The sequence below is a fragment of the Protopterus annectens genome, chromosome 7.part1 (assembly GCF_019279795.1).
Source record: "Protopterus annectens isolate FY-2018-M chromosome 7.part1, PAN1.0, whole genome shotgun sequence".
Classification (NCBI taxonomy): Eukaryota; Metazoa; Chordata; order Ceratodontiformes; family Protopteridae; genus Protopterus; species Protopterus annectens.
Genome location: NC_056740.1, coordinates 338,040,487 through 338,057,126, shown reverse-complemented (window position 1 = coordinate 338,057,126; position 16,640 = coordinate 338,040,487). Strand labels below are relative to the sequence as shown.

The 16,640-nt window shown below is 39.8% G+C and overlaps 1 protein-coding gene across 1 annotated transcript in view; it reads right to left on the bottom strand.

The window, feature by feature from the left end:
* SLC25A20 (solute carrier family 25 member 20) overlaps positions 1-16,640 on the bottom strand; it is a 377,462-nt gene that overhangs the window by 33,924 nt on the left and 326,898 nt on the right. Inside the window, exon 7 of the mRNA XM_044078760.1 lies at positions 14,871-14,980. Coding sequence (XP_043934695.1) covers positions 14,871-14,980 — 110 coding nt within the window. The remainder of the gene's footprint in view (positions 1-14,870; positions 14,981-16,640) is intronic.

Sequence of the window (16,640 nt, the reverse complement as noted above, 5' to 3'; positions counted from 1 at the left end):
AATCAAAGCCTATTTCGATTTATGCAGTGTACATGGTTTAATTCTGTAATGTCATACTGGTATTTTCAACTTTCAAAAGCACAGCTGTGCTGATCAAAGAGGGAGTGCACATCCTAGTGATTTAACTGCATGATTGTACAGCATCATGTGCAGTACTTCCACAAAAGCCCCAAAATATACTAAACATACACCTTACACACACTGTATCCAAACCTACTGTAGCTAGACCATACAAGTGAGGAGATTACCTACATTTGGTATTAGTTATGGACACTTGAATTGTAAAGTACCTGCTATTCTGACTGCATTCTTTTTTTTTTTTTTCTTCATTCGGATTTCCCATTTTTGACATTTCCAGCATCTGCATTTTGTTAGGCCTCCTAATTTAAGTTTGTTTATTCAGCTATCAACACGCAAGATAAAAGCACCACAGATATTTGCTTTATTGTAATGAAGCCTCAGTCCTCTTTCAGCTTGTTCGTTTTTTAATGATTTCATTCACTAATGCAGCACACTGGTTGTGTGATTTTATTTTTCCCTTCCAGCATTTTATTTGTGGTGTGATGCTGGCATAGTAGCGGAAATTAAGTAGCCATAACTTCATTACTAAAATATAGTGAGAACTGGTGGACACAAGTGTCTAATGTAAAAAAAAAAAAGAGCTATATAGTCATTTAACTGTAAGTTTCTTTGCTTAATATTACCAGCATGTGCTTGCACGTCCGCAGCATGGTACTGTAAAACTATGTAAAATCAACCTCTGAAATGGAAAGGAATCAAGAGATACATATTTTAATGGTTTTGTTTCATCCCTATTTTCAACTTTGGAAATGCAGGCAGTCTTAAAGGATTTCTCTGTAGTTGTAGAAAAAAGTAAGAGAGTGCTAACATTGTTTTGTGATATGATGAAATATTGCAAGCTCTGGGTGATAAGTCGACAATGAGGCATATCTGAAAGTTGCATTTTATTTTTATTTTTTATTCTGTCATTGTGAAAGTGCAGACTGATGTTTCACAGTTCCTCCTCCTGCCATTCCACAGCTTTATTTTTGTTTAGTGTGTTACATTTACTACAGATCTCTCTCAAAAAATACAAGTAATAGGCTGTAACTAAGGATATGATTTTTGAGCTGTGACAAAGGATCTGAATTGCATAGAAATAGTAAGGCCTTGAAACCACTTTCTAGGTGGTTTACAGCTGGGAATATTGAGGCCCCTGAGGTATGAATAACTCGGATATCAACAGCTATTGCGTGTTAAGTTTTAGCCTACAGTGTTGCAAGGAAAGAAATAAGAGTAAACTTTTCTGAAATTTCAGAAGAAAATCAGCTTCGTACTGTGTATTTGACAGTGAGCTTGTTTTAATATTCAAAAAAAAAATCAAAAAAATATACCTTCACAAAACTGCCATAAAATAGCCACAAAACTAATAATTTACAAGCCAAAAAACCATAGTATGTCAAAAGTGGGAAGAATTAAAAAAATATCACTGGAAGCTATGCAAAATCCATAGAAACTCAAATTTATTCCTGCATAAAAGAAATTAAAGAATTGCAACATATTCAGATCAGATGTACTACTGTTTCTAAAATCTGACTGCAGACTGTGTAGATAAAGGACTGTCAGATATTTATAGGTTAAGGGATCACATGATCAAAACAAATGTTAACACTTAAAATAAACCTTAAAATTTCGGTTACTGGATTCAAATACTATTCTATCAAAAGTAACAACCATTAAAGACACATATATTATTTACAACACTAATGATGACAGTACTTTTGTTCCAAACTTCTATAGACATCTGCTGAAATAAACTGCTGTGTTTGTTAATCTACTTTTTAGTGTTAAAACTTGCATTGCTTTTCTTCTTGTTTTAGTTAAATTGTTTTTGAGTTTTAAAAGTAGTAGTTTAAGACAAAGATAAAAAAACAAAAACTCGTGGCCTTAAAAGTTCGTTGATGAGTTCTTTCTCAATTTTCAAAAATCATAAAATCCAGGTAGTGTTCCAAAGCAACAAGCCTTTATTCATTACAGACAAGCGATCCCCAATAACAAAAAATCAGAAGTATTTTAACAATGTTAAACATATCAGCTTTTATACATTTAAAAGCAGGTGTGGAAAATGTCCATATTGTTTAATTTTAAACCAGCCTATTCAAGGCGAACAGTATAAACAGGGCTATAAAAGTGCATTTTAGAACATGTACACATCCCTACACACTACTACTGACTAGATCAAACTAAATCCTAGTTAAGGAAAACAATACCCATTTGCAACCCACATTTCAAAATCAGGTATTAAGAAGAGCGGCTACGTAATGCAATAAAGCCTTCATCAGGTCTGTGACAAGAAGTCATATAGCTATCTAGCCATAAACAATCTAACTAGAACACTACAAATATAAAAATACATCTGTCTAATAATGTCATCTAGTAAATATCCATCCATGTGTATTAGTGTGCATAAAAAGCTAAGCAATTAACAGCTCAGAAAACATGCAATTGCTTTGAATTATATCAATATTACATGCATTTTTATATTTATAGTGTTCTAATTAGATTATGTTTATGGTTAGACTGCTATGCGTTTATTTTTTTCTTGATTTTAGTTCGTGTCACAGACCTACTATAGGCTTTATTACATTAGGTAGCCAAAAGTGATTTTAGTTAAAAGTCTTTTTGTGTGTATTTTATGCTTTTCTTAATACGTGATTTTGGAATGTGGGCTGCAAATAGATAAGTAGTGTTTTCCTTAATTAGGATTTAGTTTGATCTAATCAGTAGTAGTGTGTGGGGATGGGTACTTGTTCTAAAATGCACTTTTATGGCCCTGTTTATAACATTTGCCTTAAATAGGCTGGTTTAAAATTAAACAATACATATATTTTCCACGCCTACTTTTAAGTATATAAAAGCTGATATATTTAACTTTGTTAAAATATTTGTGATTTTTTGTAAGATTGCTCGTCTGTGACTAATAAAGTCTTGTTGCTTTGGAACACTACATGGGTTTCATGATTTTTGGAAATTATTGTGACTGAACTCAAAGTTTTAAGACTGCTAGTTTCTATGTTTTTTATTTTTTTCCTTAACACTCGTGGTGCTCAGGTTGGACCTAGACAGATTCCTGTGCTTGTTCATTTTTTAAGTTTAAGACAGAAAGCAAACATTGTACTTCTTTTTTGTCAGGTACAGGGGATGATAAATGTTTATGAATTAAGGGAAGGGTGGAACCTATTTCTTTTGTACGTTTAAAGCAACAGGGCTCACCACTTCACAGTTTTCTTCTGGAAATAGCTAGAAAAAGGCTACTGTGTGAGTAAATATAATTTCTGATTTGTATGTTAGTACTAATATCTTTATGATGTTTTTCCTTTGTTTTACTGCAGTATGGTTTCACCGAAAAGGATCACTACAAGTACTTGAAAAAGGACTCTCAAACATTCTGGATAAGTCAAATTTGATAAAAAAAAATGTATCTTTCACAACTATGAGGAAATACTGGGAAACAATTTGCAGGGGGTCCTCTTAATCTCCATGAGGAGGACTTTAACCCCTAGACCCCCCCCAAAGTTATTTACACCAACCCCACGATCACACAATATTGACAAAAGAGAAAATACCCAGTACAGATGAAAGACAAATTGCAAAACATGATCTTACACAAGAGCTAACAAGCACTGAAAACCATTCCAGGAGCTGCATTTCAGGGAGTTTCCCCTGACCGATATTATTTCAGCAGTTTAGTTTTCACTGACTTATAGATATTCTTATTACAGAATAATTTGAGTTTTAAGAGAAAAACAGTAAATTCTGTTTCATTTTGTAAAGCCTAGAGGAAGATAGCTTCTCCCTCAACTCCCACCCAGTTAAGAAGATCTTTGCCTTAAATTAATTGCATCTAAATTAGGCTCCACTCATAACTTAACACACACTTGTACAGTTCAGTACAGATAACTGTTATTCTCCAGCTCATTTCATTCCCTTTACATTAGGTGTTAGGCTATCCTGATTCCAGATGCCAAATGATAGAACACTGGATGCCAAGATAACTATTTTCACATTTCTCATGTTAAAACCAAAAGTGACATGATCCAGTCTCAAAACTGCTAATGGTTACACATTTCTTTAGCACAATTTGGATGGTGCAGTGGTTGTGCTGTCGCCTCACAGCAAGAGGTTCTCCGGTTTGATTGTCAACTGGAGTGCCTTCTGTGAGGAGTCTGCATGTCTTCTCTGCGTTCATTTGGGTTTCCTCCTGGTGCGCCGGTTTCCTCCCATGTTACAAAGACATGCGCCTTGAGTGTTTCTCCCCCGGCCTCTGTTGAAAATTGGCTTCGTTCCAAGTCAGACTTTACTGGTAAACAAATGTTAAAAATAAAAATTAAATTAAAAAAATAATTAATGTCATTCAAATAACTTTAATATTTTAATGATGGCTCTTAAATTAAGGTGGAAGTCAGACAGCATGCTGACTTACTCCCTCCCTCTCGCAAAGTAAAATGTCAAGGTTAGCTAATCCATGGCCCACTGCTACTTGAGGGTAACCTACTTTTATATTACGTCATGATCTTTGGATTTATGACAAACTGTCCTCAATTCCACAGAACTGGTACATCCTATATAACAATCAGGAACCACACAAGACAACAAACCCTCTCCTCTAAGTGCCACGCTTGCCTCGACTACAATTTGGATTTCTAATATTGAGGAAAAATAATAAAATTACTTTCTGGGCCTACATAAAACTCCCTAGAAGACAGAAATGCATCTAGAAAGTCATTCTCTTAGACCAGCTACAATATAGCATTTCCTGAAACTTCTGCAGATCAAAGATGAACCTTTCTGCACTGAAAGCCAGAGCTGTTGAACATGCTACACCTAAAGAAATCCCAATCCTTCCAAGCTACATGCTCTAGGGACCTAAACCTTGTCACCACAATAAACAGGACACGCTGGAGGGATAGATTCCTGTCCCAGAGACTTCCTATACTCTGGAACAAGCTACCCATCCATGTCAAGCAAAGTTCTTCATTAGCACTCTTCAAGAAAAATCTTGATGAGTGGATGGGAAATAGGAAATACACCCCGTGGATCACTTCTGTCTCTCGGCTGGACAGTGGCACAGGAAAATAACTTTCTTGGGTGGTGTAAGCTATGGTACCTTGCTGGCTAGGCTTACGTAGGACCTTGGGCCGATAGCCTAGTACCTACCTATGAACCTATAATTGAATTTGCAGATTTATAAAACTCTTTCATCTAGAAGTGAACATGTCAAACTGAAGCAAAGGTAAAATTGTTACTAGTTAACAAAATTACCACAATCCTATTCAAACTCTACAAATTTGACACCATTCCCTTTCTAGCTAGCTGTTTTACCATTATAACCTTCAACTACTAGCTTAGATCAGTCGATTTGCATTATAAACTCATTGCAATAAACTTCAGATTACCAAAACCGCAGCTTTTCACTCACTGGCAATAAATTCCAAAACATCTACAATCTACAAAAAAGCAATTTCACATTTCACGTATAACTAGAATTCCACTCAAAATTCAAAAAAGTACTTTACAATGAATCAAAATGCACCTGCTTTTTTAACACTCAAATTAACTCACTGATATTTTATTGAATACATATTATTCTGTAAAATCTATCAGTTTACATATGTAGTTTCTTCCCCCATTTTTCTCCCTATTTAAATTGCCTGATATCTTTTTCGATATGCACAACCATTTTGTAAAACCTGTTTTGTTACATAAATAGTCCCTCCCTCATTTTTTCACACTCTTTCCTCATATATCCTAAGAATCTGCTGTACATACTCTACTGGTTTTATTTTTAAATCTTACACACACATTATCTTTTACTACATCACTGATGCAGCTCATCTGCTTGCAGTGCATCAACTACAAATGGTTGAAACTCATTACATTAAAAAAAAAAAAAAAAAAAAAAAAAAAACAGAAAACGTATGCAGGAAGCAAGCCTCTCTGAACTCCCCCATATTAATCACGAGACTGAACAATAGTAGGGGAAAGGGCAAAATCCCACTCCTGTATTTGAATGCATGGATAATAAGACAATGCTGCTACTGAAAAGAGACAGATAACAGTCAAACATTACAGTTTACAGTGTCAGAAAATTGAACATCATCCTGCAACGTACCAACAGTTCAATAAAATAAAACTGTTTTGTGTGTGTGTGTGTGTGTGTGTGTATATATATATATATATATATATATATATATATATATACACACACACACACACACACACACACACACACATATATATATATATGTATGCACAGTCTGAGGTAAGTATTTGTTGTGTTTTATGTATTTATTTTAGACGGCCGGCTTTTCAAAAGTCGATCATATGGTCTTGGCCATATGAAAATTGACTTTCTGAACAGTCAACCATGTAAAGTATACCTATATATATATATATATATATATATATATATATTTTTTTTTGGCTAACGTAGTGAGATGTTAGACAGGAGTCCCCGTGGACTATGATGTTTGCAGATGACATTGTGATCTGTAGTGAGAGTAGGGAACAGGTGGAGGAGACCCTGGAGAGGTGGAGATATGCTCTAGAGAGAAGAGGAATGAAGGTCAGCAGGACTAAGACAGAATATATCTGTGTGAATGAGAGGAAGAATAGAGGAATGGTGAGGATGCAGGGAGTAGAGGTGGTGAAGGTGGATGAGTTTAAATACTTGAGATCAACAGTTCAGAGTAATAATGAGTATGGAAGAGAGGTGAAGAAGAGAGTACAGGCAGGATGGAGTGGGTGGAGAAGAGTGTCAGGAGTGATTTGTGACAGACGAGTACCAGTAACAGTGAAAGGGAAGGTCTACAAGAGGGTAGTGAGACCAGCTATGTTATATGGGTTGGAGACAGTGGCACTGACAAAAAGGCAGGAGTCAGAGCATGACGTGGCAGAGTTGAAGATGTTAAGATTTGCACTGGGTGTGATGAGGATGGACAGGATTAGGAATAAGTATATTAGACAGTCAGCTCAGGTTGGAAGGTTTGGAGACAAAGCCAGAGAGGCAAGATTACGTTGGTTTGGACATGTGCTGAGGAGGGATGCAGAGTATATTGGGAAAAAGATGCTAAGGATGAAGCTGCCAGGTAACAGGAAAAGAGGAAGGCCTAAGATAAGGTTTATAGATGTGGTGAGAGAGGACATGCAGGCGGTTGGTGTGACAGAGCCAGATGCAGAGGACAGGAAGAAATGGAAACAGTTGATCTGCTGTGGCGACCCCTAAAGGGAGCAGCCGAAAGAAGAAGTGAGATGTTGCTTCTGGATGAATTTTTATATACCCTTTGAACATCTAGTTACCATTATATGTAAACCTGAAACTCCAGCTATAAATATTTTGGACTAATATCAACTACAAACTCGTTGTAATACATGAATATGAAGTAAAGTCTGTAGAACTGATTTAACTACCTCTGGCTGCAACCATTATTCCTGCCTGAAAAAGATCCTGGTGGATTAGTGTTTTAAACGAAAATGCAAATTAAAATAACAGAAATAAATAAATGCATACATAGATAAATACTACGGAGATCAGTAAGGAGCAGTGTGACTGTATGACAGAACTAAGAAATACATTACTATGGTAGTTATTGTTTTCAGACGATCACAGTCAAAAATTAGATGTGTACCCAGACAAAGAGTAGCTATTTTGCAGTGGTACTGAAAGGCAGTCTCTGGGTGAAAACAATTTAGTGTTTGAAGGGCAGTGTGTGTGTGTGTGTGTGTGTGTGTGTGTGTGTGTGTGTGTGTGTGTGTGTGTGTGTGTGTGTGTGTGTGTTTGCGTGTGTATACAGAATATGCAAAAATACACTGCTGTGGGCAGACTTTGCATCAGCTAGTCACAGTAAACAATCAATCAGGCAGGCAAGTGGCCCTTCTACTTTGTGAAGTGAGAAATCTGTGCTTGAATACAACTGGTTGTAGATCTTCCTTGTCAGAAGCAGTGTATGCATATGGTTAGTACATTACTATGGCCAGAATTTCATTCACACAGTCAGATTCAAACATCAGAGATGTAACCAGTTAGGATGTGGTTCTTTCTGAGGAGTGGAGAGGCAGATTGTGTGTGAAATTAGCCAGCTAATAATCTGGTTTGCTGGGACAATGTATGTGTGTGTGTGAGAAAGAGAGAAACTGAGTGATGCAAAGTGAAATACATTACCGTAGACAGAATTTCTTTCAATTGATCAAAGACAAACACAAGTGGATCATTTTGGAGACTGAACGGCAGCTGCTTTGTGGAAGCAACTGACCCTAAAAGCACTTTATGATAATCAATGTAGCTTGTCAGTGATGGTGTGTGTGTGTGTGTGTGTGTGTGTGTGTGTGTGTTGGGGGGGGGGGGTTCACATATGTGCATTTAAGGAAGAAAAAAAACCAACCACTACAACTTTTTTGTAAACATTTGTGACATAGTACAGTTGTATACACCTACCATAAATGTAGATGTTCGAGTGCCTTCACTGTTGCAGTCATGACTGCAGGGTTCTCCCCTGCCGGCAGGCAGTCCTCGGTCGGCCAGAATCCCAAAGTCTGGGTCCGGCGTCGGCTGTTCAACCATGCTCCCTGACGTCAGAGCGCCAGGACTATAAAGCGGACAGCCGACGCCATCTTCTCCAGTTTTTCTTGCCCCAGATGTCAGGAGTCCCAAAATGAGAAAGGTCCCATATCCTTTGCAAATACACCTCAGAAGAATGGTGAAAAAAGGAACCACACAAAAGTAAAAAATAAGAGGGGACAGGAGGGCGGGAAAACCAGACTGCAACAGTGAAGACACTCGAACATCTACATTTATGGTAGGTGTACACAACTGTACTATGTTCATCGTGTTTCACTGTTGCAGTCATGACTGTAGGGTAGAATCCCAAAGCTGAAGGAAAGGGAGGTGGTCATAAAGAAGAAGGGGCGGCTAAAAGGCCCTGCAAGACTGCAGAGGCAAAGCCTGCCCTAGACTTAGAGTAGAGAGGTAAATTGTAGTGCTTAGAAAAAGTATGCACTGAACTCCAAGTTGCAGCTTCCAAAATGTCTTTGATAGGAACTCCCCTGAGGAAGGCCGCAGAAGTGGCAGCAGCTCTGGTGGAATGAGTCCGTATACTCCCTGGGATTTGCTTTCCATGGTGTGGATAACAAGATCTGATTCCATGAGCAATCCATTTAGAAATGGTCTGTTTTGAAATGGCTTTACCTTGGGAACTTGAAGCATAAGAAACAAACAATTGTTCTGATTTTATGATGTCCTTGGTTCTGTCCAGGTAAAAACGTAGTTGTCTGTGTACATCCAAGGAATGTAAGATCCTTTCCCCTTTATTTTGAGGAGTGGGGAAAAAAGTTGGCAAGTGGATAGTTTGATTTAAGGCAACTTTGGAAACCACCTTAGGCAGGAAGGTAGGATTAGTCCTCAAAGACACCCTGTCTTGATGAAAAATAATATAAGGTTCCACAGCCATAAGAGCTTATAACTCTGAAACTCTCCTGGCAGAGGTTAGGGCTAAGAGAATAGCTGTATTCCAAGATAAAAACTTGATGTCAGAAGAGACAGCAGGCTCAAAAGGAGGCAAGGTTAGTTTTTCCAAAACATAGTTGAGATTCCAAGCAGGAATGGGAGGAGATCTAGGAGGTCTTAAGTTCTTAGCTCCTCTGAGAAACTGTCTCATGAGCTGGTTGGAAAAGATTGGAGGGTCCGTATTATAATGAGCAGAAATAGCAGAGTCATGTATCTTAATGGAAGAGAAAGAGAGACCCTTATGTAAGAGATCTGTCAAGTAAAGTAAAATTAAAGGAATGTTCGGAGGAAGAGGATCAGAATCCTGAGCCTGCATCCAGGAACAAAATCTTTTCCATTTTCCTGCATAAGATTTTCTAGTACTAGGACGTCTGGCTTCTAAAATGACATCCATAACCTGCTTGGGTAGGAAAGAAGAAATCAAAGGCCCTGGATTAACCAGGCCGCCAGGCTGAGAGTTCTGACATGAGAGTGTAGAACCTGACCCTGATGTTGGGACAGAAGGTTCGGAGACTGAGGTAAAATCCAAGGGGGCTCCAGACATAGGTTTTTTTTAGAGTTCGGTACCAAAACTGTCGAGGCCAATTTGGGGCCAGCAAGATCATCATCTTGGGCCTGTCCTGTTTTATCTTTAATAATACCCGTGGAAGAAGAGGAAGAGGTGGAAAAGCATATCCCGAGAGGTTCCTCCAACTGAATGATACGGCATTCACTTTCCAAGCTTCTTTGTGGAAAGTCCTGGTGCAAAAATTCTGTAGTTGATGATTGAGATGGGATGCAAAGAGGTCTATGTGAGGACATCCCCAGACTGCTGTTATCATCCTGAATATTCTGGTGTCCAGCATCCACTCATGTGGATCCGAAAGGTTTCTGTTCAGACTGTCTGCCAGGAAGTTTTGCTTCCCTGGTAGAAACTGAGCTTGAGGGTCCAGATTGCAAGCTAGAGCTGTGTTCCATAGATCCATGGCTAGTCTGCAAAGGGGGTAGGAATGAGAACCCCCTTGCTTGTTTATGTACCACATAACTGTGGTGTTGTCTGTCCGTATTAGTAGTTGTCCTGGTTGTAGAAGATTCCTGAAGGCCATTAGAACTTTCTGAACGGCTAACATTTCCTTTAGATTGATATGCAGGTGCTTCTGATCCTTTGTCCAAAAACCCTGCAGACAGTTTCCCTGAAAATGGGCTCCCCAAGCATAATCAGAGGCGTCCGTGGTTAGAATCTGAGTGGCCGGAGGCAGACAGAAGGGGTTTCCCTTGGTTTAGAGTACATGCCCTGGACCACCAAAGAAATTCCTTTTGAAGGCAAGGCAGGACGGACGGAGATCAGTATGTCTAAACTGTGGCAATGCTGAGACCATACACTTTTTAGGTACCACTGTATTTTCCTCATGTGTAGTCTTGCATATGGTACGAGAAGGATGCAGGAGGCCATGTAACCCAAAGCCTGCAGGAATCTCCTTGCAGATAGCGGAGTTAACGTTGCCAAGGTCTTGAAAGTTGAAGCCAGCTGTAATTGTTTTTCGGATGTCAGAAATGTCATCTGGGTTGTGGTGTTTAGAAGAGCACCCAGAAAAGTTATCTGTTGTGAGGGTGTCAAATCTGACTTTTTTATGTTTACAGAGAATCCCAGGAACTTGAGGAGGTTCTGTACAAATTCTACATGCTGGAGTAAGACATCCTTGCTGTCTGCTTGAATTAGACAATCGTCCAGATAAGGGTAAATTTGAATTCCCTTGAGTCTGCAGTAAGCTACTACTGGAGCCAGGCATTTGGTGAAGACCCTGGGCGCAGTAGACAATCCAAAGGGCAGCGCAGAGAATTGAAAGTGCCTCGATCCGGCCTTGAACCTGAGGTATTTTCTGCGTTCCTGCCTGATAGGAATGTGTAAATATGCCTCCTTTAAATCCAAAGTCACCATCCATGCATCTTTGGACAGCAATGGAAGTAGCTGCTGTAGAGTAAGCATCTTGAATTTTGGAATCTCTAGAAAGGTGTTCAAGACTGACAGATCCAGAATGGGTCTCCATGAGTTTTGCTTCCTGGGGACTAGAAAGATCCTTGAGTAAAAACCCTGTCCCATCTCTGAAAGTGGAACCGGTTCTATGGCTTTCATGGCCGAAAGAGCTTCCACCTGGTTTAAGGCCTCTGTCCATTGATGTTTTGGAAGGTCTGGCCATCCGCTTGGCCTTGGCAGGGTATGAAAATGGAATTTGTAACCTCTTAAAACCACATCCAGAACCCACTTGACTTGGGTTATATGAGTCCAATTTTGATAAAAAAGAGAGAGTTTTCCTCTGAGAGGGGCTTCCAGGCAAGACGTTCCTACAGCCCAACAGAGGGAGTCACTGAGTTTGTTTCCTATGAGTTTGTGACCTGTCCTCTCCTCCCCTAGGGGTGGAAGCAGTCCACTGTCTTGGTCTATAAGAAGCTTGTGTTTGAGGCCTTCCTCTGGACCCCTCTGAGGCCTGTCTGAAGTGGGAAAGGACCAATTTTTAGAAGGCCAATTCCTGCTAAATCTTGGTGGCTGTACTTGTAAGAAATCTTTAACTGTTTGCATGGATTTCGCCTTATCCTCCATCTTTTTAATCACCTCTTCAGCTTTTGATCCAAACAAAACATTATGCTGAACAGGAGCATCCAATAATTTAGCTTTTACTTGTTCTGGCAAATTTTGTTCCTTTAACCATGCATGCCTTCTAATGACTGTGCCGGAGGCAGCAGCCCTACAAGAAGCCGCCAAGGCATCAAATCCACAGTGTAAACCATGCTTCCCAACTTGTTCAGTTGCATGCAATAAGTCATGTAATTCCTTATCATCTGCACAGGCAGAAATGAAATAAGCTTTTGTTTTAAAACAGACAAGAGGAATTGCTGGTATTTCAGCATATGAAACTGACAGTTTAAAGCCCTAATGGACAAAGTAGCAGAAGTGTACACTTTTTTGCCCCATCTTTCCAAAGATTTAGAATCCTTTTCAGTGGGAATGGGATTTTTGGCAGAAGCGGCCTTAACTCCCTTAGGATCCTGAGAAATGGTTTCACGGTCAGCAGAAGGGTTCTTGTATAAAAACTGGTGGGAATCAGGAACCCTGTAATATCTATCAGGCTTAACAGGAGCAGGAGGAAAAGAGTCAGGGGTTAAGTTAGCCTCCGAAAAAGCATCATCCATAATATCCAAAACAGGAGGAATAGCCAGGGGTCTATGTTGGGGGAGAAGAAGAAAATCCCTTAATCTTTTCTTAGATTCCGAATACTCCTGTCCTTCCCAGTGGAAATGTTCCCTCATTTCATGTAAAGTTTCTCCAAAAGAAAAATCCTCAGGGGGAGAAGCTGAAGGAATGGATTCCTCAGCATCAGAATCCTCATAAGGAGGGAAAGAATATTCCTGGTCAGAAGAAGAAACTGAAGAAACAGAAGCCTGGTCAGAGGAATCATAGTAAACATCCTGCCTTGGCCTTTTATCTGGAGGGGGATGAAAACCCCTAATCATAGTAAGTAAATCCTCCGCCATCTTGAGTAACTGTTTCTGTGACTTGGGAGCCGGTTCAGAAGAGGCCTGTGTTGCAGTCTTTGATTTAGAAGGAGTCTTTGCCTTTGTCTTTGGCTTTGCCTTTATTAGAAGCTGAGTAGGCCTGAAAACCCCTTCGGAAGCCGGTACCTGCACAGCGGCTCTGGACCCATCCGAAGGAGCATTGTCCGAAGGTCCTGCAATAGAAATACTTAAAGGCCTGGTTGGCTCCTCATGAGAGTCCGTTTCGGCCATCGGTTCTGAAATGGCCGACGACAGGGGCTGCAAAAGCACCTCACTGACGACGGCCAAACCTGAAGCTGGCTCCGCTTGTGCGCTATCATCAGATTTGGACCTCGGAGGCCTGTCTTTATCCTTGCGACGTTTGTGAACTCCGGTAGCCGGAACCGTATCCGACGACATTTTGTAGTTAAAGCGCCTACCGAAGTAATGAAAAGCAAAATCGTACCTTCGTTTAATTGTACATTGATTGAATCTAGCACAAAACCGACAACTAGCTACGTCGTGGTCAGGGCCTAAGCAAGAAATACAGTAAGAATGAAAATCCTTATGAGGTATTTGCTTCCCACATGAAATACAATTATTAACTTTTTCTGACATCAGACTGGAGCAAGAAAAAGTTTCCCCAACGGGGTACTTAGCTTTGAGTGGAGAAGAAAGTCTTCAGACTGAAGTTTATCAGAAAAAATCGTCAGGAGTCAGCCGACCGGCACTTGTGAACTGTTATCACCGCACAGCAAGAAAGACTGGAGAAGATGGCGTCGGCTGTCAGCTTTATACTCCTGGCGCTCTGACGTCAGGGAGCATGGTTGAACAGCCGACGCCGGACCCAGACTTTGGGATTCTGGCCGACCGAGGACTGCCTGCTGGCAGGGGAGAACCCTACAGTCATGACTGCAACAGTGAAACACGATGAACATCTACATTCAAAGTAAGTGTACCCAGTTAGAAAAGGCATATTCTACTGGTACAATCTGTGTGAAAAGAGTTGAAACTATAGTAGTATTTAATGAACAAATGATGACAAAAGTCCATGTTGTGGTTTTTAAAACTGTTAATTTTAATATAATTTCATAGCATACCTACTGCAAGTGCCATAAGATTTAGTTCATGACAAACATGCACATCTCCTTTTATGTCAAGACATATATATAATAGACAAAATAATAAATGTTGCAAGCCATTACAACAGAACTAAATCACCATCACTAAAATGTGCATGTGAATGAATGTCTGTGTAAGATCAGTGGACAGTAGGGTTAAGGAATTTTCTCCTTTTCTCTACTTATGTGTGATCAGAAAAAAAAAAACACCAAGCAATCGATGCACGGATGATGAGTAACTCAACAAAGGTTAAACAAGAAAATGACTTTCACCACTTGATGAAACCAAGTAATATGTACATGAGCTCAGCTCTGAGGATAGCAGCAGAAACCAGAGGTTTAGAGGGTCCACCTTTCCCTTTTACAGACATTCCTTCCACATCACCAATGATGGCAGATTCCTGATAATGACAGAACAATGTACAGCTGGCATTTTTTAATCAAACTGATGGCTGCAATAGGGTTTAACAATGAATAGGTCTGTTGATCTGAAATCAACAGAGGTTTAAGTTCACAGGCAGGTACACACAATAATAAGCACACACTTGCAGCAAAATCGATGGAGAGAAGGCTAAGAAAGAGCAAGTTGTGTATTCATTGGCTACAAAAAGTATTTCCTTTTATTCTTCCCACTCCAATCAAATTCTAAAACATCAATTTGACAGTTTTTCACATACCTGTCTGAAACCTGGATTTCAAAACGTCAGGAGGAATTGCCACAGCCCAGTTGAAAATTCCAGCCATACCACCAGCGAAAAGAATTCTGGGTACACTAAGGTCACTTGCACTGTTGAAACAAAGGAAACAGATGAATGGGGGTTATAGCAGAAAACCAAGAAGCAAGTTACTGAACAGTACTGGTGCATGTATCTGTGTTGTGCAGGGGAGGATAAATATTTACAAAACAGCCATTATGACAGGCAGTGATGCAGCTAGAATGCTTATTCAGAAATCTCTGCACGAAGAAAGACCATGTATGTTCACTAGATATTTCTAAGAATAAAATGAACAGACTAAGTCAAAACACACTTTGGTTTTACAGAATGTTTAAGCTTGAAATTCTAAAGTCGGTTCACTGCTACTTATCTGTAAATGCCAGATATAATTTGTACCATGTTTGTTCCCTTTTAAGGTTAGACAGCATGACCGTAAAAGTGCTAAGATATGTGACGCATTCAACATAAACTGATCTTTGGAAAGTCAATGATATCCAACACTTCAAAGACTGACTCTTTAAACATAAAATTACAGTCCACACTACTGATAAAAATATGCAGAAATTAAAACTGGCAAAAAAATCAAAATGGATTTTCTATTTCATGAAGGATGTTTGCTCCAGGTACCTCCCTATTTAGGGGTTAAAGCTCACCTGCACACTATTATTATAATGAAATTCCATGGGTCACAGCTGAAGTATCACTACATGAAATTCATCTTGAGGTTCCCCTGAAGGCAAGACGTACACTTTATCTGCTTCAGGAAAAGTACAGTTGTGTACCTACCATAAATGTAGATGTTCGAGTGTATTCACTGTTGCAGTCATTACAATTGGGTTATCCTGCTGGCAGGCTACCCTCAGTCGGCCTGAATTCCAAAGTCTAGGTCCGGCGTCGGTTGCTGTCACCTCCGCCCTGACGTCAGTGAGCCAGGGGTATAAAAGATGCAGCAGACGCCATTTTCTTCAGTTTTTCTTGCCCCAGATGTCGGGTGCTCCCAAAAGGGTAGGCTAAAGATATGTCAATAAAGCATACATGCAACAAAGTAAATTATTCTTTCCTCCACCAGCAAATACACCACACAGGTTGTATAGAATAGAGAAGTACAGATAAGTCCCAGCAAAGAGAAGGGGGATGGTGGGTGGGTAACCTGGACTGCAACAGTGAATACACTCAAAACATCTACATTTATGGTAGGTACACAACTGTACTATGTTCATCGTGTTTCACTGTTGCAGTCATTACAATTGGGTTGAATCCCAAAGTTAAGGTTGGGAGTCTGGAGCTAAATAGGATTAGGAGCTGCTATGAGGCCCTGCAGAAAGTACAGTTTTGTACCTACCATAAATGTAGATGTTCGAGTGCAGTCATAACAGATGGGTTCTCCTGCCGTCAGGCGGGTCCTCGGTCGGCCGAATTCCAAAGTCTAGGTCCGGCGTCGGTTGTCGTCGCCTCTTCCTTGACGTCAGTGCGACAGGGGTATAAAAGAACCAGCCAACGCCATTTTCTTCAGTTTTTCTTGCCCCAGATGTCAGGTGCCCCCAGAAGGAAGGCAATACATAAATGTATGTAATAATGTAATGCAATATAATCAAAAAACAGGAGTTGCAAGCAAATACACCATAAATGAATACCCCAATCAGGTTGTATGAGGAGGTGTTAGCCAATAGGCCTGTCCCAAGAGGGGAAGGAGGGAGGGAAACCTGGACTGCAGCTGTATAAGCACTTGAA